At 41.6% G+C, this 17139-nt stretch overlaps 1 protein-coding gene across 1 annotated transcript; it reads left to right on the top strand.

The window, feature by feature from the left end:
* The first annotated feature begins 750 nt into the window (after positions 1-750).
* Positions 751-12770, top strand: fscn1b (fascin actin-bundling protein 1b). Its single transcript, XM_066659276.1, has 5 exons — positions 751-1707; positions 5091-5247; positions 7118-7239; positions 8872-9042; positions 9636-12770. Exons 1-5 carry the CDS (start codon positions 864-866, stop codon positions 9839-9841), a joined length of 1500 nt encoding a protein of 499 aa, XP_066515373.1. The 5' UTR covers positions 751-863; the 3' UTR covers positions 9842-12770.
* The last annotated feature ends 4369 nt before the right edge of the window (positions 12771-17139 follow it).

Consider the following 17139-nt stretch of genomic DNA (forward strand, 5'->3'; position numbering starts at 1 on the left):
TTTTCCACAAGTACTACTCGCTTTACCTTAACCCCTGCTGCTGGTACCCAAACAATAAGACAATTCTGCACAAAGTAAGTGTATAAACAGGTTTTTTTTTTGTTTCCACAATGTTATATATTCCTGGTACACACACACACACACACACAAATCTGGCATGTATGAATTGTGGGGACATTACATAGACTTCTGTTCATATTGTGTAGACTAACCACTAATTTTCCTAATACTACTTCCTTTTTAAGCACTACTAGCTTAACCCTAACTTTAACTTGTAATGATCACACTGTGGGGACCTGGTGGTTGTCCCCACAAGAAAGGCACGTCCCATAATGTGAGTGTGTATTCAGAATTTGGTCCCCACTATGTAATATATTCCTGTGCTTGTACACACACACATCACATCTCTCTCTGCAGTCTTTCTCTCACTCTCTACACCATCCTTTATGCATTCTTTCTTTCTCGCACCCTCTCTCACGCATTAGGGCTCCATCCATCTCTCTCTTCTCTTTCTCTTCCCCTTTTTTCACTCTCTTTCTCTTCCTCAGACACACCTGTCTCATCCTAGAGCCCCCCCCCCCCTCCCCCATTCTGTTTCTCTCAGACGCACTCATGTTCTCTCTCTTCTTCCATCTCTGCCTCTCTTTCTCTCCCTCACTGGTCCCACCCTAAAGCCCCCCTCCATCTCTTTTTTCTCAGACACACTCACTCTCTCTTTCACACACACACACACACACACACACACCGGTCCCACCCTAAAGCCCCCGTCCATCTCTCTTTCCCAGACGTTCATTCTTTCTCTCCTCTCCTCTGCAGCCGCTCCTCTCTCTCTCTCTCTCTCTGTCCCTCTGTCCCCCGCAGTGATGTCTTCCCCGGGCGAGCCGCTGCTGATCCGCCTCGGGCTGATGAACGCCGAGGGCCGGTATCTTACCGCGGAGACCTTCGGCTTCGGTATCAACGCCTCCGCCTCCTCCATGAAGAAGAAGCAGGTGTGGACGCTGGAGCACGCGGGAGACTCGGCCGGTGCGCCGGCGGACGCGGAGGACACGGACTGCGGCTGCGTGTTGCTCCGCAGTCACCTGGGCCGCTACCTCGCTTGCGACGCGCATGGCGTGGTGACGGCGGAGCACGAGCGGCCCGCGCCTGAGTGCCGGTTCGTGCTGTTGGCGCGCGCCGACGGCCGCTGGTCGCTGCGCTCGGAGGCGCACGCGCGCCTCTACCTGCGCGGCTCCGGGGAGCGCGTGGAGTGCACGCAGGACCCGGCAACCGGGTGGAGCGCGCGCCTCGCCGCGCACCCGCAGGTCAGCCTGTACAGCACGTCGCGCAAGCGCTACGTGGGCGTGCGCGAGGGACGGTTGGTGGCGGACCGCGACATGCCTTGGGGCGTGCACGCGCTGCTCACGCTTGTGTACTCCGATGGACGTTACCACCTGCAGGCGCACGACGGCCGCTTCCTGAGCGCGAGCGACGGCGGGAAGCTGGTGGACGGACTGGGCACCGGCTTCGCACTCGAGTTCCGCGCGGGCTCCGTGGCTTTCCGAGACGCTAGCGGGGCATACCTCGTGCCCTCGGGACCTGCGGGAGCGCTCACGGCTGGGAAGAAAGGCAGCGCACGCGCCGGCAAGGACGAGCTGTTCGTGATGGAGCGCAGTCGCGCGCAGGTCGCGCTACTCGCCAGCAACGGGAGGAACGTGTCCACGAGGCAAGGTGAGAAGACAATACACATTAAACAAAGCTCTCAATATACTCTACAACAACACACTCAATATATTCTACAACACACTCAATATACTCTGCAACAACACACTCAATATATTCTACAACACACTCAATATACTCTACAACAACACATTCAATATACTCCACAAAATCACATTCAATATACTCTACAACAACACACTCAATATACTCCACAACAACACACTCAATATACTCTACAACAACACACTCAATATACTCCACAACAACACACTCAGTATACTCCACAACAACACACTCAATATACTCCACAACAACACACTCAACATACTCCTCAGCAACACACTCAACATACTCTACGACAACACACTCAATATACTCCACAACACACACTCAATATACTCCACAACAACACACTCAATATACTCTACGACAACACACTCAATATACTCCACAACAACACACTCAATATACTCTACAGCAACAGGCTCTATTTACTCCACAGCAACACACTCAATATACTCCACAACAACACACGCAATATACTCCACAACAACACACTGAATATACTCCACAACAAGACACTGAATATACTCTACAACTACACACTCAAAATACTCTACAACAACACACTCAATATACTCCACAACAACACACTCAGTATACTCCACAACAACACACTCAATATACTCCACAACAACACACTCAACATACACCTCAGCAACACACTCAACATACTCTACGACAACACACTCAATATACTCCACAACACACACTCAATATACTCCACAACAACACACTCAATATACTCCACAACAACACACTCAACATACTCCTCAGCAACACACTCAACATACTCTACGACAACACACTCAATATACTCCACAACACACACTCAATATACTCCACAACAACACACTCAATATACTCTACGACAACACACTCAATATACTCCACAACAACACACTCAATATACTCTACAGCAACAGGCTCTATTTACTCCACAGCAACACACTCAATATACTCCACAACAACACACGCGATATACTCCACAACAACACACTGAATATACTCCACAACAAGACACTGAATATACTCTACAACTACACACTCAATATACTCCACAGCAACACACTCAGTATACTCCACAACAACACACTCAATATACTCCACAACAACACACTCAACATACTTCTCAGCAACACACTCAACATACTCTACAACAACACATTCAATATACTCCACAAAATCACATTCAATATACTCTACAACAACACACTCAATATACTCCACAACAGCACACTCAGTATACTCCACAACAACACACTCAATATACTCCACAACAACACACTCAACATACTCCTCAGCAACACACTCAACATACTCTACGACAACACACTCAATATACTCCACAACACACACTCAATATACTCCACAACAACACACTCAATATACTCTACGACAACACACTCAATATACTCCACAACAACACACTCAATATACTCTACAGCAACAGGCTCTATTTACCCCACAGCAACAAACTCAATATACTCCACAACAACACACGCAATATACTCCACAACAACACACTGAATATACTCCACAACAAGACACTGAATATACTCTACAATTACACACTCAATATACTCCACAGCAACACACACAATATACTCCACAACAACACACTCAATATACTCCGCAACAACACACTCTATATACTCCACAACCACACACCCAATATACTCCACAACAACACACTCAATATGCTCCACAACAACACACTCAATATGCTCCACAACAACACACTCAATATACTCTACAACAACAAGCTCAATTTACTCCACAACAACACACTCAATATACTCCACAACAACACATGCAATATACTCCACAACACAATCAATATACTCTACAACAACAAGCTCAATTTACTCCACAACAACACACTCAATATACTCCGCAACAACACACTCAATATACTCCACAAACACACACCCAATATACTCCTCGGCAACACACTCAATATATTCCACAACAACACACTCAATATACTCTACAACAACAAGCTCAATTTACTCCACAGCAACACACTCAATATACTCCACAACAACACACGCAAATATACTCCACAACAACACACTGAATATACTCCGCAACAACACACTCAATATGCTCCACAACAACACACTCAATATACTCTACAACAGCACACTCAGTATACTCCACAACAACACACTCAATATACTCTACAACAACACACTGAATATACTCCACAGCAACACGCGCAAATATACTCCACAACAACACACTCAATATACTCCACAGCAACACGCTCAATATACTATACAACAAAACACTAAATATACTCCATAACAACACACTCAATATACTCCACAACAACACACTCAATATACACCACAAAAACACACTCAGTATACTCTACAACAACACACTCAATATACTACACAACAACACACTCAATATACTCCACAGCAACATAATCAATATACTCCACAACAATACACTCAATATACTCTACAACATCACACTCAATATACACCACAACAACACTCAATATACACCACAAAAACACACTCAGTATACTCTACAACAACACACTCAATATACTACACAACAACACACTCAATATGCTCTACAACAACACACACAATATACTACACAACAACACAATCAATATGCTCTACAACAACACACTCAATATACTCTACAAAAACACTCAATATACACCACAACAACACACTTAGTATACTCTACAACAACACACTCAATATACTCTACAAATACACTCTACATACTCTACAACAATACATAACACACTGTACAATTATACACTCTGTATAGTTTATAATATTTAACACACTGTACACTCATGCTATTCAATACATTCATTATAATCATTGTACTCAGTATAGTCATTTTAATAGGTATACACAATCAGTACACTCACTGTAGTTGTACAGAGGACAGGGATAATAACAGTGATATGCTGAATAATAAACTGCACTATGATGGAGACAGTGAAATAAAGCTGCACTCTGTAGGTGTTTTTCAAAATGTGTTCGGTGTGTGTGTGTTTGTGTGTGTGCTGGGAATTTTATCCTCCATGCAGTATTGATTAAAACGCCCTCCTTATGTCCCTGTCTCTCACACTCTATGTGCCTCTGCTGTCTCCTTCTCTCCTCTTTCTTTGTCTCTTGATTTTCTCCTTCTCTGTTTCTCTCCACATGGTTTGAATTTGTTCGGTTTCCTTTCTTCTCAGCACACATGTCCATTCCAACATGCTCCATGTATGTTCACATGTCTTGCAAGAGGAAGCGTGTGCTATTGACTTGGCTCACACACCCATGTCTCATTGGCCTGTGCTGTTTCAGGGGTGGATCTGTCAGCCAATCAGGACGAGGAGACGGAGCAGGAGGTGTTCCAGATGGAGATGGAGCAGGAGACAAAGCGCTGTGCATTTCGGTGCTACAGCGGCAAGTACTGGAGCCTGGCCTCCAGTGGAGCCATCCAGTGCACTGCATCTGCCAAGTAAGATTATAATGAAGAGCACAGTGTGGATGATACAGAGGAGAGAGCGTTATATAAACATACCCATAGGTAAAACCAATCGATGAATGAGTTCTCCTTAACCTATAAGGTACATTAAATATTTAGAGTTTTGAACAAGCCATTTTATATGTGTATATATCCAGGAGGACTTTGGCTGCTAATATTTATCACTAACAGAAGTGTTTTTCTATAATCTTAAGATAATGTTTGATGATGAGAGTGTGATTATGGGTTGGCTCCTCAATAGTGGGATAGATAAGTGATAGATATGCTTCTGATGTATGGATAATTTTTTTTTAAGTTGACCATATGTAAATCAATAATACACGATAGGGAGGCATACACTGAGGTTCTGTGGTTGTAGGCAGAAGGTCACAGATCAGTAAACCAGTACCAGTGTCCCACATTATAGCGTGAGTATATTGTTGATATAATACCACAGTTGCATAGCACTGTTTATTGTTAGGTTTCAACATAAAAAAGCAGAAAAAACATAATTTGTTTATCAACCTTCCGTCATGCAAAATAGTTCCATTCATTCACACATTTCTTTTAGCTCTTTCCAATGAACTCTGGCTCTTGATCTGTTCCTGTGGAGTATTTTGGTGTTATGAAGTGAACGCATTTGCATCAGTTTTGGTTGCATCACTTCACAGAGCAGCTGTCTGTTTTAACTGGACAGCAGCAGAGCCAGAGATAAGAGTTCTGTCTAAATGCAAAAAGAGGAAAACAAAAATCACACCTCACAAAGCACTGACCACAGCCAATGAAAACACCCAGGCATCTTCCTGTTTTTATTTCCTTGTGATTTTCTTTTTGTTTTCAAATCAGAACATGGATAACTCTTTACTCTTTTCAAAATTATGTGCACATACAGACAATAAACTGGTTCCACATGGGTCGAAAAAGCCTAGGCACCCTTCTGCTGTAAACACTGGTGTTGTTGCTAGGTTACATGTATGAGGTGGAGTAATACCTGAAGAGTCAGTGTGCCATTATGACGTAATACTCACACCATTAGAACATCTCTCAGCCAATAACATTTTAGATTTTTGTGATTTTTTAAAATCATATTCCAAGCAGAATTACAAAAATAATTATTAGGATTTTTTTTACAATATATTTGGATAGCTGAGGTCTTGCAACGGTCCTGCAGATACTTGTGTTCTGACATCAAAACCACTGATTGCAGGCACTGGGTTTGTTTCTCGTTCACAGTTAGATCACATGGAAATAGATGGACACCCAAATGTATTTAATCACCCAGGATTATTTGAAGTTTGCTATAGATACAAGTCACACTTCAGGTGTACAATGAACAGTTATATACAACTATAACAAATGTATGTTGCATAGCTAAAAACAGCAGCAGCAGCAGTGGCTGTTTTGTAACCTGACTTTTGACCTACTTCTGTCAGTTTCAGTAAGCCGCACACTGCAGTGGTAAACTATTAAATCTAGGCCTTCGGTTAGAACCACAGATGTAAAAACAACAAAGGGGGTCTCTACGTTTTGTGTTAAGCTAATATTACAAGCTAATTAAAGACATTGCAGCATATTCTTCAAAGCTTTAAACAAACATCTGCAAAAATCTTGTATGCTACAGTTTTACAGTGACTCTTTCTGTAAAGACCTCCGGCACAACATCAGATAAACAACTGTCTGTATTTGCAGTCAGCAATGAAACTAGGAGGTCTACAATGCACATTGGAAATCAATTATATTTTTGTTAAATTACTGCTTTGAAAGTTAATGAATTTACAAAATTGTTGTTAAAAGGTGCTAAACATAGACTGCTAAGATGTTACTTTTGTAAGAGGTCATGAAGTAAGTTCAGTTTCTTCTGCAGATCAGCCAGCTGCTTCTTTGACCTAGAGTGGAAAGACACAAAGGTGAACCTCAAAGCAAGTAACGGCAAGTACCTGACAGCCAAGAAGAACGGTCAGCTGACAGCTTCTGTGGACTCTGCAGGTGTGTGTGTGTGTGTGTGTGTGTATGTGTGTAAACTCACTTTGGAGTAAACAAACTGAATTTCATTTAGTGTAAGAACTGCAAAAGAGTATGAAATAAGCCAGGACTTTCCCTTAGCTTTCTACCTTAGGACCAAAGCTGTTTCTTTGAAGCCAAAGATACTGCTGTTTCTACACATTCAAGGACATGGAAACATTAGTCTGTCCCAGAACACAACATCTGTCCCAAAACCTAGTGAGTTTCCTAAGTAGGCACAGACTACGTAGCCATTTAATTCGGCAGCGTTCTGAGGTCTGTCCTCATTGAGATGCTCTAATTAGAGAGCGAATGTGTCACGGCTTGTTCCCATCCACTACACGTGACTGGAGTTTCCTTCCCTCAGCAGCTAGAGTCACCTCAGCCTTTCAGTGCAATGGACTCTGGTTTTCCCGTTTTATTTGAGATTTTAATTATTTTTCCTCTGAGAGAAGCACTAAAGGGCGACACAGTGGAGCAGCAGGTAGTGTCTCAGTCACACAGCTCCAGGGACCTGGAGGTTGTGGGTTCTAGTCTTGCTCTGGGTGACTGTCTGTGAGGAGTGTGGTATGTTCTCTCTGTGTCTGCGTGGGTTTCCTCCGGGTGACTGTCTGTGAGGAGTGTGGTGTGTTCTCCCTGTGTCTGCGTGAGTTTCCTCCGGGTGACTGTCTGTGAGGAGTGTGGTGTGTTCTCCCTGTGTCTGCGTGAGTTTCCTCCGGGTGACTGTCTGTGAGGAGTGTGATGTGTTCTCCCTGTGTCCACGTGGGTTTCCTCCGGGTGACTGTCTGTGAGGAGTGTGGTGTGTTCTCCCTGTGTCCGCTTGAGTTTCTTCTGGGTGCTCCCGTTTTCGCCCACGATCCAAATACAAACGTTGGTAGGTGGATTGGCGACTCAAAAGTGTCCATAGGTGTTAATTTGTAAGTGTGTGTCGCCCTGTGAAGGACTGCACCCCCCCCCCACCCGCCTTGCGCCCAATGATTCCAGGTAGGCTCTTGGCTCACAGCGACCCTGAACTGGATAAGCGATTGCAGACAATAAAAGAATGAATGAGAAGAACTAAATAAAAGGGAATTGTGTGATGCTTAACATTCTGTCAGTTTAAGGTATCTCAGTAGGCAGCATATTTAAGGTGTCTAAGAAATGGCACAGCCTACGCATTAGGAGCACACACACTATGGTGTAAAATGCTCTCTATGTAGACAGCTCACTAGGTTTTGGGACAGTATTTGGGTCAGATTGGGTTGGGTGTGTCCAGCTGCTTTTGAAGAATAACAAAGATTAAGAAGCCGTAAATTTAAGATTAACATATCACCTAGCGTTGCTTTAAATATGTATTTTAATGAACAGCACACGGGATAAAGATACCGCATTATATGCAGGAGATGAGGAGTTATATCCCCATTCAGAAAGTAATTCAAATATTTTTACTGCCTTGTAAACCAGTTTGTTTTGCTCTCCTTCGAAACAAGATCACTCTCTGTCAATAGGAGTGTTTGCCAAAGACTGTAATTAATGTAAGAATATGACCCTAATTTTCACTTTAAAAATGTTTCCTTGTGCAGGGGTGTGATTAAATTAGGTGAAATAAAATACATTAAAAAATGTTTTTGTTCATAGGTGAACAGGAGCAGTTTATTCTGAAGCTAATCAACAGGCCTCTGATTGTGCTCCTTGGGGAACACGGCTTCATCGGCTGCCGTAAACAAGGCACCGGAACTTTGGACTGCAACCGCTCGTCCTTCGACGTCTTCCAGTTAGAGTACAACAACAATGTCTACAGCCTGAGAGGTAAGACTTCTTACAGTTGACCATCCTCCAGAATTTTTACGATTGGAAATGAGCAAATGCAAAATACTATATGATTTGATCAGATAGCAATGGTTCAGTAGAAATGCTAATGTTGCTATATGAACATATGTATGGAAGCTAGGAGCTAGCTCCCAGCTAGCATAATGCTAAGCAGCCATTTGCTGGAAAAACATTATTTTATTCAATACTTTTAATGGCAATTAAAATATAATCTATTACAGGCCATGCGTCACCACAGTTAAAGGGTGTTATTTATGTATTTTTTAACAACAGCAATGCAGACATGGTGGTCTATGAACTGTTAGCAACAACATATTCAAAGTTTATTTTAATGGCAATGTCTTCAATTGTGTGTGTTGTTTTATGACTTTCACGTTTCTTATAAGTAATGTCTCAGTTAATGGGCTTTCTGCTTTTCCTTGAACATTTGTACAGAATATTTTCCAGTGACGTCACCTGTGGCTTAGCCAATGAGATTTTAGAATCTATTAGAAACCTATTTTGTGTGTTTCTGCGAGTACCACTGCCTCACACTTTTTATTTCCGTATCTCTCTGTCTCTCACTCTTTCAGACTCCACAGGGAAGTACTGGACTGTGGAGGCGGACGGTACAGTTGTGAGCAACAGTGCCACTCCAGTCTATTTCCACTTTGAGTTCTGTGATTACAACAAAGTGGCCATTAAGACCCAGGAGGGCCTTTATCTGAAGGGAGACCATGCTGGGGTGCTGAAGGCCAAAGCCCAGAGCATTGAAAACGCCTCTCTGTGGGAGTACTGAAACACTTACACCGAATAACACACCTATAACCTAACTATGAAAACCACATACATACCTTTCAATATCTCATTATGTGAACCATTTTACTGCACAAGACATTGAAACTAATGACAGACACCATAACATAAGCACACAACCACACAACCGCAATTCATAATTCATGATTATAAAGTACAGCTCTGAATTAGGAATTATTCCCATTAAATTTAGAGTCTCTGGAAATGCACCAAACATTAAGCTACGTTTTTAACTATATGCTGTTTAAGAAATATCTGTACAGATAACAGACAACTCTTATGAGGCAAGGATGGACTTTGCTGTCCATGCTCCACCCACAGATGCTTTTCTTACATAGATACTGTTGCCAGGTTGGACAAGCTTTCCTTAACCCTTAGGAGCTGCTGATCACACAGGCATGATCAAAGCAAAGAGCACTGCCACCAAGTCAATGCAAAAGTCATTTTGGTTTTATGAGAATAGACAAAGTATAAATGGAGATATAATAATTTAAATATGATTAAATAATCATGCTTCCACATGAGTAAAGGTGCGCAAACTTGGATGGGTCAGACGCTGCAATGATTATATCATTTTTCATCTTATAAGAAATTGAAAAACAAAGTTGGGAATCTACTGACTCTTTACTACAAACAGAACAAAGTGGGGATGGGGTGGATGAACCTGCTGGAAGAGAGATAGAGATAGAGAGAGATAAAGATGGGGAACAAGGGAGAGAGATGGCTGAAAAATAAAGACATGAAACTCGGGTGTATTAAGGCAAAATCAGAAGTACACAAATTTGGCCAGTATTCAGTTCAGAGAGCTATTCCCTTTTTTCCGAGCCAGTGCTGCATAAAAACACAGTACCTTTTTCCAGTGCACAAATGGACCGGACAGCTAGCAAATGGTGAGGAAACGTCCTCTGAATTTTATAAACAAAATATTGAATTAAGGTTGTGAACATCACCTGTGAATTTGCACCTTTAAGTTTAGCTTCCTAGTGGATCCCAGTCTGTTGTGCTCTTTATTTCTCTTCGTCTTTTGTTGTCTCAGGGAAACTTGAGATCATCACTTGAAGTAAAACCTTGTTTGTAACTCTACAATTGTATTAATTCAGCCATCCCTTAGAAACCAGCGGTGTAGGCTTTGATGTTAGCAAGCTAAAAACGTTAACATAGCTAAAGCCACTGAGCGATTTGATTATTTTTTTTTAGAAGATGAAATTATTTCTTACAAATGAAGGCTCTCGTTTTGGCCACGAAGGCTATTACATCCACTTGAATGCTGAGTATGTTATGACAGATGGCTAGTCAGTCATGGTTGTTGTATCGTAGCATGAGTGGATGTGTGTGATACTTCTACAGACAGGTGATATATTCTGTTTCATTGAGTTACATTAGGCTAATGAAATGTGGCAGTCTGTAAATAAAGTCGTGGCTATTGCAATTTGAGGGTGACACTGTGCTGCACACCTCCATGTTTTAGTCTCCACTTTGGGTCACTGCTGGTAGGTAGATCAGATTGTGTGAGATTGTCCACAGGGGTGAGTGTGTGATGCCCTGTGTCATGGACTATCACCCTGTCCAGGATGTATTCCTGCCTTGAGCCCAATGATTTCATGTAGGCCTCACCATTTCAGTATAGCTAACACTGATTCATCTTTCAGACCTACTTGAATAGCCTTGTTGTTTGCCCAAAGCTTGTCCAACCAAGGAACAGCAGATATGAAAGAACGTGCATGTAGGCTTGACCTCAGTTGTCTATTTGCTGTCGCTTTGATTCACAGAATCAGTGAATGAATTGAGTGTACACTGCCCAAATGTCATGAGATGGCACTATGTGATGAACTCTATTGGCCCCATGCTGGGCTCTGGTTAGGAATACAGTATATTTGCCTGTAGACTGGAGAAATACTTTAAGAAATACTTTAATTAATACTGGATTATCCTATTTGCTGCTCACTGACATGCAGACGGTCTGTCTGCAGCGAGATTAAGGCCCCCTGAGATTAAAAGTAGTGTAATTCTTGTAGATTAACATAAACTCTCTGAGCCACCCTGCAGAAGGTCTCTGAGCCATTTCATTTGTATGTATCCATGATGTATTAATACTTGATCAATTGTACTGTATGCCTGGTGCTAACTATGAAATGCTTGTGCTAGTTAATGATGTGATGTAGTTGGGTGCGTTTGTCAGTAATCATGACCTCATAACCACATTACGTGACTATGCTATCGCTATCTAACCAATATGAATATGGTCACCAGTATTTAACACGTTTAATGACTCTGTTATGTTCTGATGCGAGGAATAAGCAATAGATATATGCAAATATTCCATTTCCCATTCGGATCCTTTCACAGCAAGTATCCCCTCACAATACTGGAATAGTCAACAATCTGCTTCTGGTAAAAAGGCTTGTGGGAGTCTCCTTCCCGTTTGCCCTTCAGAAGATATAGGTCTGTGTCCTGAACCAAAAAACATTTTTGCTAGCCTAATGAGGTCATGTTTTAAATAGCAGTGCAGCAGCCCAGAGAGCTGTAGACGAATATCATTGTTCACCTGCGAGAGCTTCTCCCACACAAATGAGAGCACAAACAAATGCATGCAAATTATACACACTATTTGTTTATCGGACATTTGTGCCATCAGTGCGCTTTGGTTGCCGCCCTGTAACTTTTCTATAATTATGTTGCGGAAGTGGAGGAATAAGGGTTGACTGGACCGTTTGCTTAATGGCTGTATTTCCATTTGCACAGTTTTTGTCTAAAAGCTTTACCCCGTCTTGAATGTATCTGAGGAAAGGAAGTGACTGGAAAGTGTTTGTGCCTTTCTCTAAGTAGCACAAAAAAAAAAATGCTGTTACTCAAAAGGCCTCTCTGTTTTTCTCTATCCATGTATCATGTGTGAAGTCTAAGACAATAAAACTAAAGAGTCAAACTCTTTTAAACCACTGGTCTGTGTTTGAATGGCTTGAGCTACTCTGGTGGACGGTAGCTTACTAATATTTATTTGAATGCATTCATAGGATCAAGTAGCAGAAGTTAGCATAAACAAAATGCTAATTACATGCTAAAGTCAAAGGAGAATAAAGCTATAGTTAAACACTTGCTACAGTGGAAGATGTAACTAATATTTATTTGAATGCTTACGCTCACAGAATAAATACTCTTAAACCTACAAAATCATACTAATGTAGCAGAAAACACATTAGCATGCTATGTCTGTGCTAAAGCCAAAGACGAATAAAGCTTCATTCTGTGTTTGAACGGCTTGCGTTACAGTGGAAAATGTAGCTGGCTAATATGTATTTAAATGCTTACACCCATAGAATAATCTTAAGCCTACAAAATCATGGTAATTTTAGGACCCGAAGACACATTAGCATGCTAATTCTATGCTAAAATACCAAGTTAGCATGCTAACACATGAAGCAGAATGTGGACCAGAATGACAAGCTAAAGAGTCATTTACTAACACAATGTGTGTTAGTCATCCTAGCCCTTCATTAGTGGCCAGTCTCTTAACCACAGGGACACTATTTTTGGCTGGTGGATTTCTTTTAACCTAGCTGTGACACAGATGTGTGTGGAAACATTTCAGCAAAATGGTATTCTCTGGTATTCTCATACCAGTACCAAACCCATGCTAACACTACCTGTGAATTGTGGGGGCGTTACATAGACTTACATTCATTGTGTGGAGACTATATTAAAGGAACACTCTGTAATATTGTACTTTAAAATGTAAGCTTCAAAATCGTTGTGATGCTTAACTGACCTGCAATAGAGTAAACAGAGCCTCTGTCATTGCTATTATGTGCTCAGCACTGCAGATACTGCACTATGTAACTTTTGGAGGAGGGTAGGAAAAAACACTTCTCCCCCTCCCTCCCCATTGATTTCAGTACAGTGCTGTAAAAATGAATTACACCCGTTTTCCTTTAACCCCAGTTAAAATGTTTCTTTAACCCTAACTTTAAAATGTGACCCACGTCCCCACAATGCAAAAGTGTATATGATGTGATTCTCTCTCTCTCTCTCTCTCTCTCTCTCACACACACACACACACATCTTGTAGATTCATGTGCAGTGATCTTGGCTTTCAGCGATGTGTTGCCATGGAGACAGGAACTGCAAATTCACCAAAGCAGTGGGTGTAAAGTCAAAAGTGTTTTATATAACAAAGTCACCCCCCCACACACACACATTCTTCTCTCATCACTTGTACCTTTTGAAAACAGTCCAAGAGTATGGGATCAATAATGTAGGTCCGGATGAAACTGTAGAACTGAAGAACCAGGCAGAGCTAATGACAATTTGAGGTCATGCATTTCTCTGCAGTGAAAACACACAGGTTGGTTTTTATACTGTATCAGGACGCAGCAGATCCTTCTGTTCCTGTAAACTGTGAAGAGGGAGCCTCCATGGATCAGATTCGTTTTTTCAGACGATCCCAAATATGCTCGATCAGTTTGGAGACCAATCCAAGATCTTGAACCTTTTGTCATGTTCCTGAACTGTGTTTACAGTGTGGCTGGGAGCATTATCCACAGTCATGTGGAAAAAATGTTGCCATATGGGGGGTGTACTTGGTCTGCAACAGTTTTAGGGAGGTGGTACTTATCAAAATAACATCCTGATGAAAGCCAGAATATTGCCCCATGCATCACACTGACTCCACAGGCTTTGCCTTCTACCCAGAGTGCACCCTGATGCCAGCTCTCGCTTGGCAAGACATGCACCCCTGACTACTATCTTCCATGCGTGGTCCAGTTCTGATGTTTACGTGCCCAGAGTATGTGAGTTTGGTGTCGGACAGGGTCGGTTTGGGAACACCGAGCAAGCCGTGATGCACTGTGATTTCTGACAGCTTTCTGTCAGCGCCAGCGTTACATTTTCCAGCAATGTGTGCCACAGTATCTCTTCCGAGGGACTGAACTAGACTGACTAGCCTTCACAATGACCCTGTCTCTGCTTTAGACTGTCCTTTATTAGACCAGTTTGGCAGGTACTAACCACTGCCTACAGAGAAAACTCCACAAGATCAGCCATTTTTTGAAGTACTCTGACCCCAGTGGTCTAGCCATCACAAACTGACCTGGCCAAAGCTCACCTTATTTTTCAGCTTCCAGCACATTTACATAGTCTTAACATTAGTGTTACTGACACTATTATTTTGTTGGTTCTGACTTTATAGATTTTTTAGAAGGGTATTATTTTCTAGGGTGTTCATACGTTCCTGAAAATATATGAAAACATGTAGACACACACACACACACACAGCAGATTTGGCGGGAGATGCTAATGTCTAACAGATGTGAATATATTTCTTTGTAGGGAGTGAAGACCGATGTCAGCTGTTGATCGGTATGTAAGTGTGTGTGTGTGTGTGTGTGTGTGTGTGTATGATATTTTGCCAGGGGCTTTATTCCTTATAAAAACAGCCACAGAAGTTGCTTTAACTAATAACACAGTAGAGTCTATTCTAGAGAGTGGGGGGGGAGAGAGAGAGAAATAACTAGGCCACGATGTCATTGAGGGCCTGTGAATCTCCCTATGGGCCACAGAGTGACATCATTATCATCAGACTCCTCGCACACATTAGGCCTACAAATGACAGAAAACCCACATAATGGCACATTAAACTGTACGCGAGCGAAAAAGACAGAGGGATTGATGGATTCTATTGATCTGCACCAAATGGACACCAGAGTCCCTTGTGATAATCACAGCAGTGTGAAGATGTGATAGAGGCGTTTGAAAGTAGGTCACTGCTGGATGACAGTGGTCAGCTCTGGGGCAGCATGGAAGTGCTGCCACCTAGTGGACAAACACACACACATGAACTCAAACAACAGTAATGATTTGACCAAACTTTGTGTATACTTTATATATCATTGATATAATGCTTGAGATGTAAAAAAAGTAATTCAGAGTGGTTTGATGTTACATTGTTATTTGTAAAGAATTGTGTGACAGTGGGGTCACAATGTCTTACTCAACAGTAGCCATTTATTTTCACTGTCCAAATTCACCAGTGTTTTAGATATTATACTGATGAGGGTTAAACAGTGTTAAATCTGAAAAAAACTAAGTATTCTGTTGGAACTATTTAGCCACATGATGCCCCAAAAGTACCCCTCAGCCATACATTATCTGAAGGTTAGCAAATAGCCTGCTACACATGAAGCTACCGCTAACTCTTCTGCTAATGCATCATTAAACAGCTTCTGAACACTCTAAGAACAGAACATTAATTTTGGACAAATGTAACACCTGAGCAACTTAAATATTTCTATGAAGTCTCACAAAACAACAACAGTTAGAACCTATACTGTATCTGGCTGCTAGCATCGCCGCTATTAGGCTGTATTTCTATGGCACTTAGCTGCTAGCATTGTTGTACTTTATTGCTACCATTCTGAGGTTGGTTTTCATCTCTCTGTTCATTTTTGACTCTTTAAATGTTGTAATATGCTGCTTCTAAGGTGGAATTGTATGCTTGAGTAAGTAGCTGATTAGCTGTAGATAGTTCATTGTTCAAGTTAACACTGCCATCCCCACCCTCCAGTACAAACACTGGACATTTTTCCAGCATGCAAACAGACCCGAGAGCTAGTGAATGGTAAGGGAACTTTCTTTAAAGTTTATAAAATGATTGAAATCACATACAGCACCTTTAATCATACAATGATATGCAAATGAGTGAACACTCCTGGTCAAGTGTAGAATATGTTTTGTTAATTTCCAAAGTAAAAGAAAGTTAACACAACAGAGAACACATTTTTGCACAATGTAATGCACACTTAATCACTGAAATTCAGATATTATATATTTAAATATTACATGCACAAATATTTAAGGCACATTTAAGAATTTAGTTTTTTTTATGTTAAAGTAACACTAGGAAGGATCCGGTATTTTTGCTCCGGGGCTCACTCTCCAGTTGCAGGGTGTAATTCATTTTTACAGCATGGTCCTAAAATCAAGGCGGTAGGGAGGTGGTTTTGTACCCTCCTCCAAAAATTACATAGTGCAGTTTCTGCAGTGGTGAGCCTGAAGTAGCATCAACGGAGGCTCTATTCTCCTTATTACAGCTCAGTGGAGCATCACAATGATTTTGAACTTGTGTTGCTTTAAACATGTGTTGACCTAATTTCAAATCACTAAAATTATTTTGTGGCCCTAGGGCACAGTTTTTCTCCAACAGTCATTCTTGATTAGTCATCTGGGTCAGTAATCTAAAATACTAGAAGAAATTATTAGCCGCTGGAAAAGAAGTATAACAAATGCAAG

Source organism: Hoplias malabaricus, chromosome 2 (assembly GCF_029633855.1).
Source record: "Hoplias malabaricus isolate fHopMal1 chromosome 2, fHopMal1.hap1, whole genome shotgun sequence".
In the NCBI taxonomy this organism is placed as follows: domain Eukaryota; kingdom Metazoa; phylum Chordata; class Actinopteri; order Characiformes; family Erythrinidae; genus Hoplias; species Hoplias malabaricus.

Coding starts and splice junctions, on each gene's coding strand:
- fscn1b (XM_066659276.1), top strand. CDS start 864: ATGTCTTCCCCGGGCGAGCCGCTGCTGATCCGCCTCGGGCTGATGAAC. Junction 1,708..5,090: donor GAACGTGTCCACGAGGCAAG/GTGAGAAGACAA, acceptor GTGCTGTTTCAG/GGGTGGATCTGTCAGCCAAT. Junction 7,240..8,871: donor AGCTTCTGTGGACTCTGCAG/GTGTGTGTGTGT, acceptor TTTTGTTCATAG/GTGAACAGGAGCAGTTTATT.